The sequence below is a fragment of the Mastomys coucha genome, unplaced genomic scaffold (genome assembly GCF_008632895.1).
Source record: "Mastomys coucha isolate ucsf_1 unplaced genomic scaffold, UCSF_Mcou_1 pScaffold5, whole genome shotgun sequence".
Taxonomy (NCBI): Eukaryota; Metazoa; Chordata; class Mammalia; order Rodentia; family Muridae; genus Mastomys; species Mastomys coucha.
Genome location: NW_022196911.1, coordinates 8,945,486 through 8,962,024, shown reverse-complemented (window position 1 = coordinate 8,962,024; position 16,539 = coordinate 8,945,486). Strand labels below are relative to the sequence as shown.

At 45.2% G+C, this 16,539-nt stretch overlaps 1 protein-coding gene across 2 annotated transcripts in view; it reads right to left on the bottom strand.

Annotated features, from left to right (window-relative positions):
• Window positions 1-16,539, bottom strand: part of Map3k4 (mitogen-activated protein kinase kinase kinase 4) — an 87,342-nt gene that overhangs the window by 40,446 nt on the left and 30,357 nt on the right. For both annotated transcript variants that reach the window (XM_031355083.1, XM_031355084.1), the window contains exons 2-3: window positions 10,977-11,167; window positions 1,670-3,027 (exon numbers count right to left, since the gene is read on the bottom strand). In XM_031355083.1, coding sequence (XP_031210943.1) covers window positions 1,670-3,027; window positions 10,977-11,167 — 1,549 coding nt within the window. The remainder of the gene's footprint in view (window positions 1-1,669; window positions 3,028-10,976; window positions 11,168-16,539) is intronic.

Sequence of the window (16,539 nt, the reverse complement as noted above, 5' to 3'; positions counted from 1 at the left end):
TCCTTTCACACCAAGTTAACCATAACTTCAGACCTGCCCCCTGCCAGTGTGGCTAGTCTCTGTGGCAGGGCTCCAGTTTGAACTATAGGAAGCCAACAGGAAAACTCAAATTCTGCTTTTGGAAAGCTATCTGAAAGTAGTTCTCATTTAAGAGCCTTTGCCAATCATATCACCTCAAAACTAACACTTTACAAAAACCAACAATGAAAGCCAACCCTGTCTTCCCACCAGTGCCCTGATGGAATTCAGCCCCTGCAGATAAACTCCTCAAGTACAGACCTCACCATGTGAAATCTGTGACAACCTTGTTCTGAGAGGGCTGCACACTGAAATCATATTCCAGCGATCCGCGTGTGTGAGAGGGAAAGAAGCCCCCATTTGCTGCTTGCTGAGTCCCTGACATCCTCTGAGGCTCAACATCTGACTGATAATGCAGACTCAAAGCCTGGGTTCTCCTCAGGTGTCTTCAGACTTATAAAATACCTTCTACCATGTTTGACTCCAAAGAAAGCCATGTTATACAATAAGCTGAAGCTTGAGAAATTAAAATGCTAAGTATATATATATATATATACAATGGCTACTAAAGTCGAAATCACCAACTAACAACCCAGGAACCTCGCAGGATTGGGAACTTTTGCTGTCAGTCATTCGAACATGAAAACTAAGAAGAGAAAACCTACTCACTGTGTTTCAGACTCTAAGTCAGCCCCCACAAAACGCCCCTTCCCAATTTTACCACCCTGAGCAGTATTCTGGATTTCTGAAGTATGCTTTCAAACTCAAATTACAACACACTTTGTCTAATGGCCATGCTCCTCCCAAAAAAGTCTTCCAAAGTGAAAGATTCATTTACTAACAACCAAGTTCTGTCTGTACCAAACATGTACATGCTCTCTTCCTCTGCTAAGTTTTACATTTCTTGACGATTTGCATCTTTTTAAAATCCCATAACTGAAATGTGGCTTGCTACTCGGTGGCGTGGTTAACTGTTTCCAGTTCTGTTTGAGGTTCTTTGGTGTTTCATTTTTCATGTCCTGCCATGCTAGAAATCACGAGTGAACCCAGGGCCTTGCACAGGTGTGGCAAGCACTTTAGCACTCAGCCATATCACAGCCAGGACTGAGCTTTTTCAAAGAATCCAAAGAGCTAGAGATGCAGTTCAGTGGTGGAGCACCTGTCTAACAGGCATGGGCCCTCAGGGCTAGGATGACTAAATGGGTGAGTGGGTGAGTGAGTGAGTGAGTGAGTGAGTGAGTGGGTGAGTGAGTGAGTGAGTGAGTGGGTGAGTGAGTGAGTGAATAAATGAGTGAATGGATTATCTGTGACTCTAGGTGCCATGTCCATTTTAAAATACCTGTGTAGACACTGACATTACTGACTCATATGCAGCTTGTGGTCACCCAGGCCCTGACCACTTTACACCTAACTCATCCTTTCCCAACTGGTATTTTATACGGTTGTGTCTTCCATCCACACACACCTTGTGCTTCATTCATTAATTCTGATCCCTTTACCATGATACTTTTACGGCAGCAATTGTATATATGCAACTCATATCTGCCATTTTTGCCTTGAAACGGTAATAATATTAAAGTCCATATGATCAATACTACACAGCAAGAGGGATCTGAGATGTGACAATGGGGCATCACCAATTGAAACCTACCTCCACTGGACGGTCACCCTTCACCAGAGCTACACGAGCCCTTTGCAAGGAGCCGTTCATTAGCTTATGAAGTCGTAAAATTAACTTTCTTAGCCCCATTTGCTTCAGTGCTTTGTCCACGAACGGTCTATAGATAGAAGTCAAGCAATGCCTGCTGGCTTCAGGGCCACAGTCTGCTGTTCCCCAGCCTACAGAATCCTCCTCCGACTCCAGCCTCTCAAGCTTCTTGGATACACAGCCCTGGGAGTGACTGTCTGAGATGGTGTCTGCAGACAGCCTGAGCTCTGGCGCCCTCGGACTGGGAGTTAGCTCCTCATCACTCTCTTCCTTCCCGCTCTCCAGCTCCCTCAGCTCTCCCTCCGTGTCCTCAACCTCATCCTCGGGCTCGTAGCCTTTGGATGGCCGAGGGGAAGGGATTTCAAACACTGGCCAGCCAATGTCTGATAAGTTCTTGATGCCCAGAACAGTGCCCATAATCCTCAACTTCTGATTTAAATCTTTTGTGATATTTAGCCACAGGCAGAGTGCCTGCACTCTGTCCTCAAAGTCCTTTGCGGCGTACCGCTCATAGTCCTTCTGCAGAGCCTGCAAGGACGGATAAAGTGCCTCCATGTACTCCAGCAGCTCCATTATCCGCTTCACCTGCTCAAATGAGACCCTCTGGCGCTGGAGGTGCTCGTGGTATGTTGAGCAGCCTGCACGGCTTGCCCTGTGAGGGGTTCTGCACTGACCTTCTACCGAGGTACCATTGAAACCAGCTCCATTTCTAGCGAAGGCAATGCTCCCATAATTAACTTTGAATGTGAGGATCTCATTGATAATGTCTGGGATGGCTTGGCGGGCTGTATACAGAAAGAGGTCCTGGTCATTGATGGTGCGGCCCGCATGCCAGGCCTGGAGCTCTAACCAAATCAGTTCGTTTGATCGGTTGAACCAGAAAGCAGCCGTATTCTCTTGTCCCCTTTGCTCCCTGTCCTTCTTCTTCGAGACTGAGGTAAGCTTTAACAAAAGGCGCAGTGTTTCAAAGAACTTTAACCGGTCTGCTGGGCAGTCAGTCCGAGAAGTCTGCCGTGCAGTTCTGGCTATAGGCATGGGCATAGAGACGGGAAGCTTGGCATTGCTACAGCCGAGGCTGAGGTAAGGCTTATTGAGATCCACATCTGGAATCGATTTTTTTGGCAAAGACCCAGCCACCGAGTCCAACATGAACGAGCACTGTGCATTTTTCTTATGGTCTCGCTCTGTTGTTCTCAGAGTCGCTCGAATCTTCTTCTCCTGCTTGTAGCTGTATTCTTCCACAGATTCCACTCCCTTCCCCGAATCTTTATGTAGAGACTGACTTGGTGTGTTCGTTTTTTCTATTAAAAAGAAAAACAACAAAACAGTATAAAACTCTAAAATATGAAGCTAGTCACTGTTGTAAACCAAATACTCACATAAATTTACACTCAGGCTATTGCTGTGAAAAAGAGACATTCCATAAGACAAAACTTGAAAATAATCACAATACAACACCCTGTAAGGTTTTAATGACTGTTTTCATTTTTCTTGCTATATTATCCTTGTGTTCGTTTATTCTTACAGTTGCTGAACAGACTGTCAAATTCAACACTACAAAATATCCTGAGCACCTTATCTGATGTAACCACCTTCAATGTGAAGAATGGGAAATGGCCTGAAACATGTGACGGCGACTGAGTTCAAGAGAACAGCCAATCCCTGCCTCTGTCTTAACAAAATATGTTCAATTAGAAGCAGATCATTTAAATCTCTCCAATCTCTATTCTTCCTGATGGGATGAGATGGCGTGGCGTCCAAATGCCACTCAAGTAGACTGGATCCCTAAAACCCATGTCTAAGTCAGGTAAGCACGATGGCTGCCTGTTAGCCAGTGCTGCCTGGTGGTGGCAAGGGATGGTCTCTAAGACCAGTAGCCAGGGAGTGCCACTGAATTCATGAGCTTCAGGTTTAGCAAGAGACCCTCCTGCAATAAAGGAACTGCAGAACGATGAAGGAAGAACCCAGGGGTTGACCTCTGCCCTCCACATGCATTGACACACGCATGAGTACACATCTAAACATACAAATGTGCCCCCACACATGCAAACACCCATGCACACTGCACACATGCAAAACTTGAGGAATGCTTAAGGCCCCTCAAGATTCTTTCATACAAAGCAGAAGATAGTAATGAGCAAAACCCGCAGATTTCATCTCTTGCTCTCTTCTGTCACAGAAGAATGAGCATTAACATTTGAAACTGAAGGGGAACAGGGCAGAAGACACACAGACCAATCACAGAAGTCACTCAAAGTCAATGCAAACAGGAAGCCTTGCACACTTCCTTCTAGCCAGTGAAAAGGTTCCACTGATCCCATGTCACACCTCTGCCTTTTTGTTTACATTTTAACAGCACTAAGCCAGCCAGGCTGAAGGACAAGTAGGACAGAAAGGACAGGTCTTTCTAGGATTTCCTTCACAAAGCTTTGTTTTTCAGGCTATCAAATTCATACACTACTTTATTACCACAGACAGAGAATGCTGAATGCACTGTGTGTAGCTCTGCAGACAGACCCTGTCTCGTTGGTGACCAGAGCACTGATCTGAGACGCCTTTGATACAACTATGTGGGGCTAGCTGTTGCAAAATAAAATGAGGCTGATGGGTCAAGAGAGGAACCCAGAGACCCCAGCACTGAAGAGGCCATGGATTTCAGCTCCGAGGAAAGGCATGGAGAAGAGGCGCTGAGGACTGGGGAGAGTTGTGTATGAGCAAGAATGTGCATCCTGATAAACAGTCTAAGGTGAGAGAAAATAAAAAGTATGAAACAAAAACAATTTCATTAGTGGGGCTTAAGATTTAAAGAGAAAAAACTTGAGTTGGGGAGACGCTTGGCTGGCAAAACATTTGTTGTACAAGCTTGAGGACCTGCGTGCAGATCCCTAGCATCCATGCAAAATGCTGGGCACGGCAGCTGGCGCCTGTAACCCCAGCTCAGGGTGAGAACAGAGGGATCTCCAGGGCTCCCTTAGCACTTAGCCTAGCTAACTCTGTGCACTCCAGGTTCTGTGCCTCAAAAAGGAAGGTGCAAAGTGTCTCAGGATGCTCAACCTTGACCTCTGGCCTCACAAAGGCATGTATGCATGCTCGGTCTCTCTGTCTCTCTGTCTTTGTCTGTCCCTCTACCCCCCCCCCCCACACACACACTTTATAAAACGAACGTAGCATGCATCATTAGCAGCAGTCACAGAATGTGTGTCATTTGCTATTTAAAACTAAATTTTTTTAATTGTTCATGATCTTCTACAATGCAAACATTATGTCCTGATCTATATTGTATCTACCAAGAGGCAAAACATGAAAACATGAGATGAACCTATTTCAAGTAGATGATTACTTCAACAATTAAAAGTCCCATGGGCTTGGGGGCATGATTCTACCTTTCTCTGTAGACATAATCTCCTTTTAGCAGGCCTGAAAACTAAAATGCTTGTAGGTCACACTGTATACACACAAATCCAGCTGAGCTTACCATTTAATACAAGCGTGTGTTTTACACAACTGTTTGAAATGTGCATTTACACCAAGCAGTGGTTTTATTTACACTTGGATTTACAGAGTGTGGCGGAAAGCGAATAGGGAAAGAGGCAATATGAGACAAACAATTACCTTTTCCTCAAAACAACAAGAGACAAGTTGACATTTAATGTGTGTGTGTGTGTGTGTGTGTGCACGTGCCCACACATATATTCACATATTACAGTAGAATTCAAACAGAAAAGAGACCTAAGCCCCAGTCTAGCCACATGTAAATGCCAGTTATACCACTAGTGGCCAGATTGGGGGTGGGGATGGGGGTGGAGATAGGGGTGGGGTTAGTTGCTCAATCTACATAGCTGTGCTTTCAGATGTTGTATTTGCAATGGTGTGAGTAAACAGATGTGCCAGACAGGCCTCCCCAAAGGAGAAACCTAGCAACTACGGGAGACCTAGGAACACCAGAGCTTTTTGATACAGAAGCCACCCAAGCACTGGCTAGTTGTCTTTCCCCAGTGACATCACTGATAACCTTTTAATCCACCCAGAGCCCACTGCTAATCAACAAGTTGTTTGCTCTGTTTATTGTTAATACTAAATCCTCTGAAATCAACAAGAAGTCCAAGACAGAGAGCAGCTCTGAAAAGGAGTATTTCAGAGTTGACACACTGATGCATATCTTTAGTTGCAGCATCAGAGGCTGAGGTAGGCAGAGTCCCGTGAGTTCAAGGCCAGCGTGGTCTACTTAGTGAGTTTCAATCCAGCCAGGGTTGCATAATGAGACTCTGCCTCAAATAAATATATAAATAAATGATTACATTTTGGGTAGTGATAAATCTTGGCCATACTTTAGCATTTAAGATTTTAATGAGGTTCGAACAGTGATCAGCCAAATGTATGTTTCCTCTTAGGGTTGGTTTAAGAAAAAGATAGTCAAACTTTTTTTGACTGTCAAAAATTCATCCTCAAATCTCTGTTTCCTTTATAATATAACAGAAGAGAGAAAGGACTCATTTTATAGTTTAAGCTAAATAGGGATTTCAAACAGCTGAGACAGCAACAGTTCAAATCACACAAACACCCTTGCTATGGACCTTATAAGTCAGTGTTTTGAAACACTCACATATATGGCTGAAGTTGGGAGTGCTTTGTTCCAGGAACATAGACTGAAGCTGCTGCAATGAATTTGAGCTCACTAGCTATTTGACACCTTCATGCATGGAGTGTGACACATCTCGGGTGAGCCATTTTGAAAAGAGAATCTTGTTGGCATGTGACAAATTCTGGGTTAATAATTAGCCTTTAAAAAGATTTATTATTCTTTTATTTATGTTATACATGTGTGTGCCACATGTGTGCAGGAGCCTGAGGAGTCCAGAGAGGATATGAGATCTCCAGGACTGTAAACTGCAGTTGTGAGGCTGTCTGATGTGGGTGCTGGGCACTGAACTTGTGTCTTCTGCAAGAGCAGAAAGCCCTCCTAACCACTGACCATCTCCCCCCCAGGTCAGTGCTCCTTAACCTTTTCTGGGTGACGACTGCATTTGAGAATCTGATGGAATTATAGATGTCCACAAATAGCAATGCAGTGCTCACCCATTCTTTCCGGCTTCAGAGTCACTACAATAATGAATGACACAAAGAACAACTCAGATGAGTTGGCTTCTCGTCTATTCCTCGCTTTTTGTTCAAAGCTGCATTTCCTTAAATGCTGTGCTTCAAGTAGCTGGTATGCAAACACTCGTGTGTTTAGATACGCATTGCATCTATACTGGTATTGATATCCAGCCTCCTTTTTCTAATAAATTTCACACGCCTTAATGTATTTAACTGCAATGGTCAATTCCTCTTCTACTATTCTATTATAAACAAGCATATTTAAGCAGCTACAGCAGGCTAATAGTGCAGACAACACAAGCAAGCAGGGCATGTACACACTGCTAGGAGTAGAAGCAGGAATAGTCCTCCTGAGGACCAGCAGGACACTACCTATCAACTCAAATACACATACTTTCCAATACAGCAGCTCCACCACTGAGCAGTTGGTCTCCAAAAATAACTCCACATGTGTACAAAGATACAGCAGGAATGCTTATTTGAAAATATGGGCTGGGCGGTGGTGATGCATGCCTTTAATCCCAGCACTTGGGAGGCAGAGGCAGGAGGATTTCTGAGTTTGAGGCCAGCCTGGTCTACAGAGTGAGTTCTAGGACAGCCAGAGCTATACAGAGAAACCCTGTCTCGAACCCCCCCCCCCAAAAAAAAAAAAAAAGAAAAAAAAGAAAATATGGGGGAAAGCCCATCAGGAAAGGTTACAGTTATCCTAAAAAAGTGTGAGTTCAAATGGCTGATGCAGAATGGCAGCCTCGCCTACTGTGTAGTAGCAACGGCGGTCTTCCTCCATTCTGCAAGTTTGCAAGCCCTGTGATGGTGCAGCTTTATAGTGCAGAGCCCACTAGGATGCACAGTTCATCTTGAGGCCAGTGTTTCACCTCTGATGTCTCCTGTTTGAGTTTACCATTCCAACAGTTAGTTACTGGTGGGAAACTGTAGGACTCAGCACTTCCACCAAGTAATTTCAGTAAGAGCCAACCTTCTAATCCCACATAGGTACCAGAGAGCAGATCTTCATGATCTGAACTTGGAATCCCTGAAAAACAAACCTATGGCGTCAGTAGCCTCAAGCTGAGCTTGAGATAACACTTCAGAAATCACATCCATAACAAGGGTTTCCACTGCAGTTCGAGTGGTGATGCATCCCCATGTGAACTCTGCTCTCAGTGACTTAGGGCTTTGCACTCCCCTCCACGTTTCTGGCATTTATGAGCAAGAGATTCCAGAGAATCTGGAAAGGCAGCAGAATAGCTTGCCAATTCCCCCAGAGCATTACAGGGAGGCATGCGGGGCAAGTCTCCTAAGGCAGCTAATGAGCCAAACCTCTGGATACTGCCCTGTGCAGTCCCTCCCACAGAGCATGTGGAAGGCACTGTCTAGTAAGGCTCACAGAAAGGGTGCTGTAGGACTTCCAAGGCAGTCTCAAGAGCTTACACAGGAGACTCTTAGAACCCTTGCTCTGATAGAAGCTGGGTACCACATGAGAGGCTCAGCTCCTCAGGGACCAAGACACTCTGCATGCATCCAGGCCATGCACATGATCACAGAGAGAGAAAACAGTGTGCTTGCAAGGGAGCCACCTGGGACATCTGAGATGTGGCAGATACCATGTGGAGAGGGGCTAAGGGCTCAGAGTCAGGGCCCTAGCCGAACTAAGTAAGCCCTATTTCCAGTCAATGGAACTGCTCCAGCTAAGGGTCCAGACACCATGGGCAGATGACCTTCTACTCTGCCTACACACGTGAGTGACAGAATCGTGAGCAATGAGTAGCTACACTGTCATACAGAGTTTCAGGGTGGTTTATAAAGGGCAGTAGGTAAGCAGAATAATGGGATCTCATCAGCAACTTCTCTGTCCAAAAGCTGAGTCCAACTTTGACTGCAGCCTAAAGTTAACGGTGTGACTCACAGACCCACTCACTGTAAGGCAGGAGTAATGCGCCACTTCATGGCTCCTTGGAAAGCTCTGAAAATAAATCTGAGCAGTCAGATCAATTCTAAGAAGCTCTTCCAAATACAGAGGGACCAAGAGATCGTTATGAATCATACACCAGTCTGACACCCTGACTCAGCCTGTAAGTCACAGCACAAATGTCACTTGTTCCAGAAGTCTTCCACCAGGGCTTCTCAATACCGGGTCCTGTGTGGACCCCCGATGACCTCCATGCGCCCGACCACACCAGCCCACACTTGTGTGCAGGAGACGGGACTGTCTTATTCATCCTCTAAAACAGGACATGCCTGTGCGGTCACTCAAACTGTGACTCAGTGGGAAGACTGAAGGAGAGAAACGAGGGCAGAGTGGGACTGGGGGTGGGGGGGAGAAAAGATGAATCCGGGAGAAAGGAAGAGTAAAGAGCAACAACAACTGCAGAAGCAGCAGTGAGGAGACGTGGGTAGGAAGAAAGATGCAGGCAACAAACCACGTGACCACAAACAGCCAATTAAAAAGAAGACAGAAACAACATAAGAATCTGATTTTTATCTTAACCCTCAATACACATAAAACAAACAAACAAACAAACACATGATTTTACAGATAAAGAATGGCACCCAGTGGTTGCATTCCCAGAATGCCCATCAGCCAGACTGGAAACCATGCAAGCTGGCACCTAGTGGATGCTTGTGCACCACACTACACAGCTAAGTTCTGAGGGCAGACGAGGTCTCAGGGGCTACCGGACTGTCACAATGCAAAGGTAGCAGGACTGCACACTTGCCTAAATGGGCCCCTCACTACACCTGTTCTTGGTGTGTATGAACAAGATTTTTGACAACAAATAACTAGCAGGCTCGCACATGTGGAGTGGAGCTGCTTTCTAACACACTCCCAAGAACATGTGAAGCAGAAACCCAGAGCTCAGTCACTATGAAGAGACAAAGTGCAGATGATGATGACACTGCACACAGAGAAGCTGGGAGCGTAAGTCACGCTGAGGCGTAAGCAGCTCATAAAACTCTAAGCACAGAAGACAGTCGTCAACAGTAAACACAGGGTAAGGCACACGAGCAGGCACAGCAGGCTTATGCACTCCAGGAGCCCAGGTTTTCTGTAGTCTCAATGGCTTTTCTGTTTGTGTTTCTAAGCTTCTCAGACAATATGTAATCCTCGGCAGTAAGAAAGAAATGACTAAGGATCAGCATCAGACAGCTGTGAATCTAAAGGCCCAAGAGGATTAGCTGCTTCATTTGAAAACAGCAGACATGTAGATGACTGAGACCCTTCCCACCCCTAAAACTTTACAATTTTATGAAATAACATGATTCAAAGCAGTTGAGAAGGAAAAGAGACGATGCCCCTTTTCCGTCCTTTCTGAATTGAACAGAAAACTCTAAAACCCCTAGATTTCTGTGACTGGAGTGGTAAGCCATATGAGGGTACAATGAGCCAGAAGCTTGGTATAGTCCCATTCACCCACCTTGGGAAAGAGAGTTAGGAGGAGCTGGGAGGAAGGAAGAAGCACGAAGAACCATGTTGTCAGCATCAAGGGACAGGACGTAGCTGGGCTCTGAGATGCTACATAAAGAGGACAGGAAAGGATAGGCTATCTCCGTGGAGCTCAGATCTGGGTACCATCTATGTTCTCTCCATGGCTCTCAGATATGAGTACCTTCTAGGTTCCCTCCATGGCTCCTGGATTTGGGGTACCATCTAGGCTCCCTCAGCGGCTCTCAGATACAAAGTCCCATCTGGCAGCGGCTTAGCATGCAAGAGCCCTACACACTGAGCCTCTGGCAGAAGATAGAGGCCTTGGCTGGTTCCAGAATTCAGCCTGGCTGTCTCCTCCCAGATGCCCAAGATACCACTGCCAGAGAAAAGAACTCAGAAGCCTCATCGAGAGATAAAAAGGGTTAACTGCGGGCCACCCATGTAGCATCTAGCCACCTTGGGTTTGCAGCCTCTACCACGGCCTCAAAAGACTTAAAGCACAACTCAGAACAAAGCCTCCTGCCCTGGATAATCACCTGCCCCTTCTGCTAGCAGCATAGCCTGTGATGCTATGTCAAAATAACAACCCTATCGCCAGCACTGAGATACAATTGAAAACAGAGGGGTCACTAACACTGTCAAAGACTTGATCACTACAGTCACATCCAGGTGATGCCCCACACCGGCCACACCCTTTCCCATGGATCTTTTAAGTGACAGGCTTACCTTTTAAGTTGGATCGGCTGGCCGGCCTCCCTGCACTGTTCCTCTGGTGTTTGGCTGACAGGCGTTTCATCTGTCGAGGTGTGCTTGGGGGTGAGGTGCCGTAGAGATTCTCTGTATTTGTTTCATCAGAAAAGTCCTCTGGATCGGATTCCATACTTTTGCGAGCTGACTCTCCCAACATGCACTCCTGCCTATGAAAGATAACAAATACAGAAAGAGCTGGTTAGTATCTTAGGAGCTACACTCACAGCTGTCTTCAAGAATGCTGCAAAACTTCTCCGCCTGTCTCCTCGGCATTGCAGTCCTTCTTTCCGAGGGAGTAGTGACAGTGCTTGTGGCCAAAAGCTGTGAACCATCAAGTGCAGCATGGGCACAACTGTGTGCTGCGTCTTATGTCTCTGGAGCTCTTTCAGATCTAACTGAGCTTCAAACTTAAAAACTACAAATTAAAAGAGGAAACAGCAAAAGTCTAAAAGTTACAAATCAGACAGAGCTAAAACCAGACCTGTGCACCAGCTTTGCCGAGCATACTAATGAGGGGCAAGCACAGTCCCGCCGGCCCAGGATTCCAGAGCCTGGCCCAGCTCTTCCAGGAGGGCACAGGCTCAGCGGCAGCAGACAGCATTTCCCATGGCCCACATGGGGAGGCACAGCGCATATATCCATCTACTACCACTGAGCCACCTAAAATGGGTTATGATAGCAAATCGTGTTATGCATGTTTTAGCATGTCAAAAAAGTTGTATGAATTCTCAAAGAATAAAGATATAGTTTAAGAAAGAAAGCTTTAAACTTTTCCCTGAAGGAAGGAGATGTGTTTTCTGAAAACACTGCCTATTATTCTACAGCCAGCCAATCTTCAAACTTGGATAAAGTTCCTTTTTTGCAAAACTTGCACAATAAACGTCAGTTCCATAAAGTAAGAGCAAATCAAATTCTAAAACCGAAAGGGGGGGTGGTGGAGGAGGAGCAACCATTTAAGCATTCCTATGTGTAGATCACCACAGCCCATCTCATTAGGAAATGTTTATAAACTAAGCTTGATAGAACCCACAACTGGATACGGTACAGATTCTTTCAGGTAACTTATGCCACAATATAAACCAATGCTAATCCAAAATCACAAGGAAATGGGGGAGGGCACTCAAGATGCGTGAAATCGTCATTAAACTAGAAAATCAAAACAAAAGCTATCGGGCTGGCGAGATGGCTCAGCGGGTAAGAGCACTGACTGCTCTTCCAAAGGTCTTGAGTTCAGATCCCAGCAACCACATGGTGGCTCACAACCACCCGTAATAAGATCTGACGCCCTCTTCTGGTGTGGCTGAAGACAGCTACAGTGTATTCTGTCAGAGCGAGCAGGGATAGAGCGAGCGGGGCCATCCTGAGTTCAATTCCCAGCAACAACATGATGGCTCATGGCCATCTGTACAGCTACAGTGTACTCATACACATTAAATAAATAAATCTTTAAAAAACAACAACAACAACAAAAAAAAAAACAGAAGCTATCTTCTGAAAAATAAGACTTTGGGGTTGAGGAGCCAGATCAGTAGGTAAAAGCACTTGCTGTACAAGCAAGGACCTAAGTTCAGAGCCCCAGCACCCGAGTAAAAAGTTTGCCATGGTGGCATACTCCTGTAGTCCCAGCACAGAAGAAGCAGGTGGCTTAGGGAGTGGGGATCACTAGCCAGGCTGTCTACCAGAAATGGTGAGCCCCAGGTTCAATGAGAGACTCTGTCTACAATAAAAATCAACAAGGAAGATTCCATGTTGATTCTGGTCTCTACCAACACCTTCATGTGCTAGCAGCTGCACAAACATGCCCCAGAAGTGGTACAGAATTATACAGGTTTGCCAGGTGTGGTGGTTAACATCCTGAATCCCGGTTCTGGGAGGCAGAGACTGGCAGATTCCTGGGTTCAAGGCCAGCCTGAGTTTTACATAAAGACGTTGTCTCAAATCAAAAGTATTGGTGGGCTAAAGAAATTGGGTGGCTCAGAAGTTAAGAGGACTTATTTGGGCAGAGAACAGGGGGTGGGGGTGCAGTTCCCAGAAACCACATGGTGGCGTGCAACCATCTCTAGCTCTAGTTCCAGGGGATCCGTTGCCTTCTTCTGACCTCTCTAGGTACCAGGCATTCACGTGGAGCACATACATACACAGAGACAATTCCTACACATAAAATAAAATACTAAAATTAAATAAATAAATAACTGCATAAATTTCTAGTAATGCAATTTACTTTTTAATTCTATCAGCAAGTAGCCCACTTGGATGCTGTCCTGTGGTGACTTGTGACACACCTTCTTTTCATTTATCATCTCCAAGGGGTGGAACACTGGGGCAGAAAGGCCCTCTCCTCCCGCACCCTCAGGGCCAGAGGTGGAGGAGTTGTCCATCTGCCTCTGGCTGCCAGCATGGTTGCAACAGGAAAGGTTCACTATGTTCCTGCTTTACCACATAACATTCACCAATACCATATACCTCGCCTGGGACTTGCTGGAGTCCCTTGGAGCCATGGCCTTCTCCAGATTCACAAACAATGTCATTATGGAAAAGCCTTCTCTGGGCTTTTCTGCACTGAACGTTGTTCTCTCAACTGCAGCATGTACAGCTTTTATTCTGTAACTTCTGTGGTATTCCTGACAGTTTTCCATCTATATCCCACCCATGGCTGCTCTGGCTGCCTTACGGGCCACTTCTGCCTTTCCTGTGAGGAAATGTTGTGCCATAGTAAATGCAGTGGGGGATGGATATGCACAGCACACCTCTATAGAGGAGACTGCAGAGCTGAAAGAGCAGCCTGCTAGTGCACACTCACCTAAACTCACTGGAGAGGATTCTAAAGGCAATGACTCCTGATCAGTCTAACCAAGAAACTCAAGAGACTAAGGGATAAAACAGTATCCACAGCTATGGTGAAAATTCAGTGGATTAAAGAATATACCTAACTGGATCAAACTGGTACTTCATGGAAGAAGAGATGGAACTGAACACTGTCCTATGGAAACTAACCCAGGAGGTATGGAGATCTATGTGTTCAATGGAAAAAAAGAAATGCTTTTAAACAGAACCCAGAGAAAACCCTCATTATCTCACAGAAGGACAGCTTAAGATAAGTATTCATCATCAACTATAGATGACTTTAAGACATAGACTTTCAACTAAGACATGAGGGGGAAAAACTGTGCCAGAACAGGAAATATCATACATGAACAACAATCCAAAACACAGACAGATGCTACAGACCAACCACCAGACATCAGAAAAAAAGTCACACATTAACAACAAAGTCCAAAACACAGAAGTTACACACCAACTGCCAGACATCAGAAAAACAACATACTTAAACACTGGCAAAATGCTTGTGCAAGCATTTTAGAGAAAATATTAGGGTGAGGGATATAGCTCAGTGTAGGCTTGCACACTACAGAAGAAAGTCTAAGGCTCATGAAGTGGTACCCAGCTTTAGTACTAACAACAACAAAAAAGATGAACACCACATTGCTGAAAGTCAAAATATATCATTATGTAAAGATGAGGAGGAAGGATCCCTGTAAACCACTGTCCAAGTAAAGACCTTGCACAGTGCGGCTTGAAGATGGTTTGTCGTTGTCTATAGAAACTGAAGACAGGCAAAGGCTACTACAGATTAGCAACTTAAGCCCTAGGCACATACACTGCATGCATGTAACATATGTCACACTATTTGTAACAGACAAAATCCCAAGTCACATTCCTGCAAGAGCAGAGTGACAGTGGAGTGCTTGGCCCTACGTGAGACATCTGCAGACACTCTTCCTCTTCCCATGGTTCAGGATCTTAGTGTAAGAGGGAGCAGAGAGAAAGGAAGAGCCAGATGTGCTAGGTGACTAAAACAGTATTTTCTGAACTAACAGGACAGTTGTACACATACATTCACAGCAGTTGTGACAAGACCGGTACCAGAGAAAAATCACAGAAGGGAGAGATGAGGTGGACAAGAAGTCCCACCCCTAGCTGAGGAGCTATTGGTAACTGAAATCTGCTGGAAGAGGAAAAATCAGCTTTCTTTAAAGATGTGACCCTGGTAGATCTAACATACTCCAATAGATGGCCCCACACCTAAAAATGAGCAGGCAGCACTACTGGTACTGGTGGATACAAAATGGGCAGGTAGATGTAGAAGATAGGGGAGAAAATGAGTATGTTCTCTTGAAGAAGTAATAAAAATGTTTTTAAATAGTTCTACAATTCCTACTAGTGTGGGATTTGTGGACCTATGGACAGACTGACATTCAAAAGCTGGTTGTTCTACTACAGAGCTGTGTGGGACTTGGATGGACTATTTAAAACCTCACCCTTGTATCTTTATAAAATAAAGATGACCCTCTATGAGGATTAATACTGATGTGTCAGGTGACCCTGAGTATCACTAAGTAGGCCTCAGTACTTCACTAAGTACTGAGTATCACTGTAGGCCTCAGGCTTCACTGTGCTCATCATTTACTATATGGCGAAACACCTTCTGTGGTAGCAGTGACTGCCCACCACTGCTCACAATGCAAAATTAACATGAAGTCTGGAGGCCAGACTCCAATGTGGTGAAGCGCCACTACTGTATTTTCTTAAAATTTACATAATTTGATCGCAACAGTACTCACCCTAATCAGAAATGTTGTCAGTTTATACTCCATCCAGGTAACTCAGCAACTGACTGCATATCAGAACAGCATCTAACATTATTTAAAGGAGTAAACAAGTCTAACACACAATAAATAAAATCCACAATTTCTGCCACCTTATCAAAGTTCATGAAATGGACAATGACACAAAGGAAAAAGCCAAGGAGAACAGACCAGAAGTGAACGATACAGAGCAAAGATGAGACTAAACCTGAGCCTAAAACACTTTGCAAATAACAGACCAGACAGGGCAGACTAGACAAGGCAGACTACACATGGCAGACTAGACAGGGCAGAATAGACAGGACAGACTAGACAGGACAGACTACACATGGCAGACTAGACAGGACAGACTACACATGGCAGACTAGACAGGGCAGACTACACAGGGCAGACTAGACAAGGCAGACTACACATGGCAGACTAGACAGGGCAGATTACACATGGTAGACTAGACAGGGCAGAATAGACAGGACAGACTACACATGGTAGACTAGACAGGGCAGAATAGACAGGACAGACTACACATGGTAGACTAGACAGGGCAGATTACACATGGTAGACTAGACAGGGCAGACTACACATGGTAGACTAGACAGGGCAGAATAGACAGGACAGACTAGACAGGGCAGACTACATATGGTAGACTAGACAGGGCAGAATAGACAGGACAGACTAGACAGGGCAGACTACACATGGTAGACTAGACAGGACAGACTACACATGGTAGACTAGACAGGACAGACTACACATGGTAGACTAGACAGGACAGATTACACATGGTAGACTAGACAGGACAGACTACACATGGTAGACTAGACAGGACAAACTACACATGGTAGACTACACAGGACAGACTACACATGGTAGACTACACAGGACAGACTACACATGGT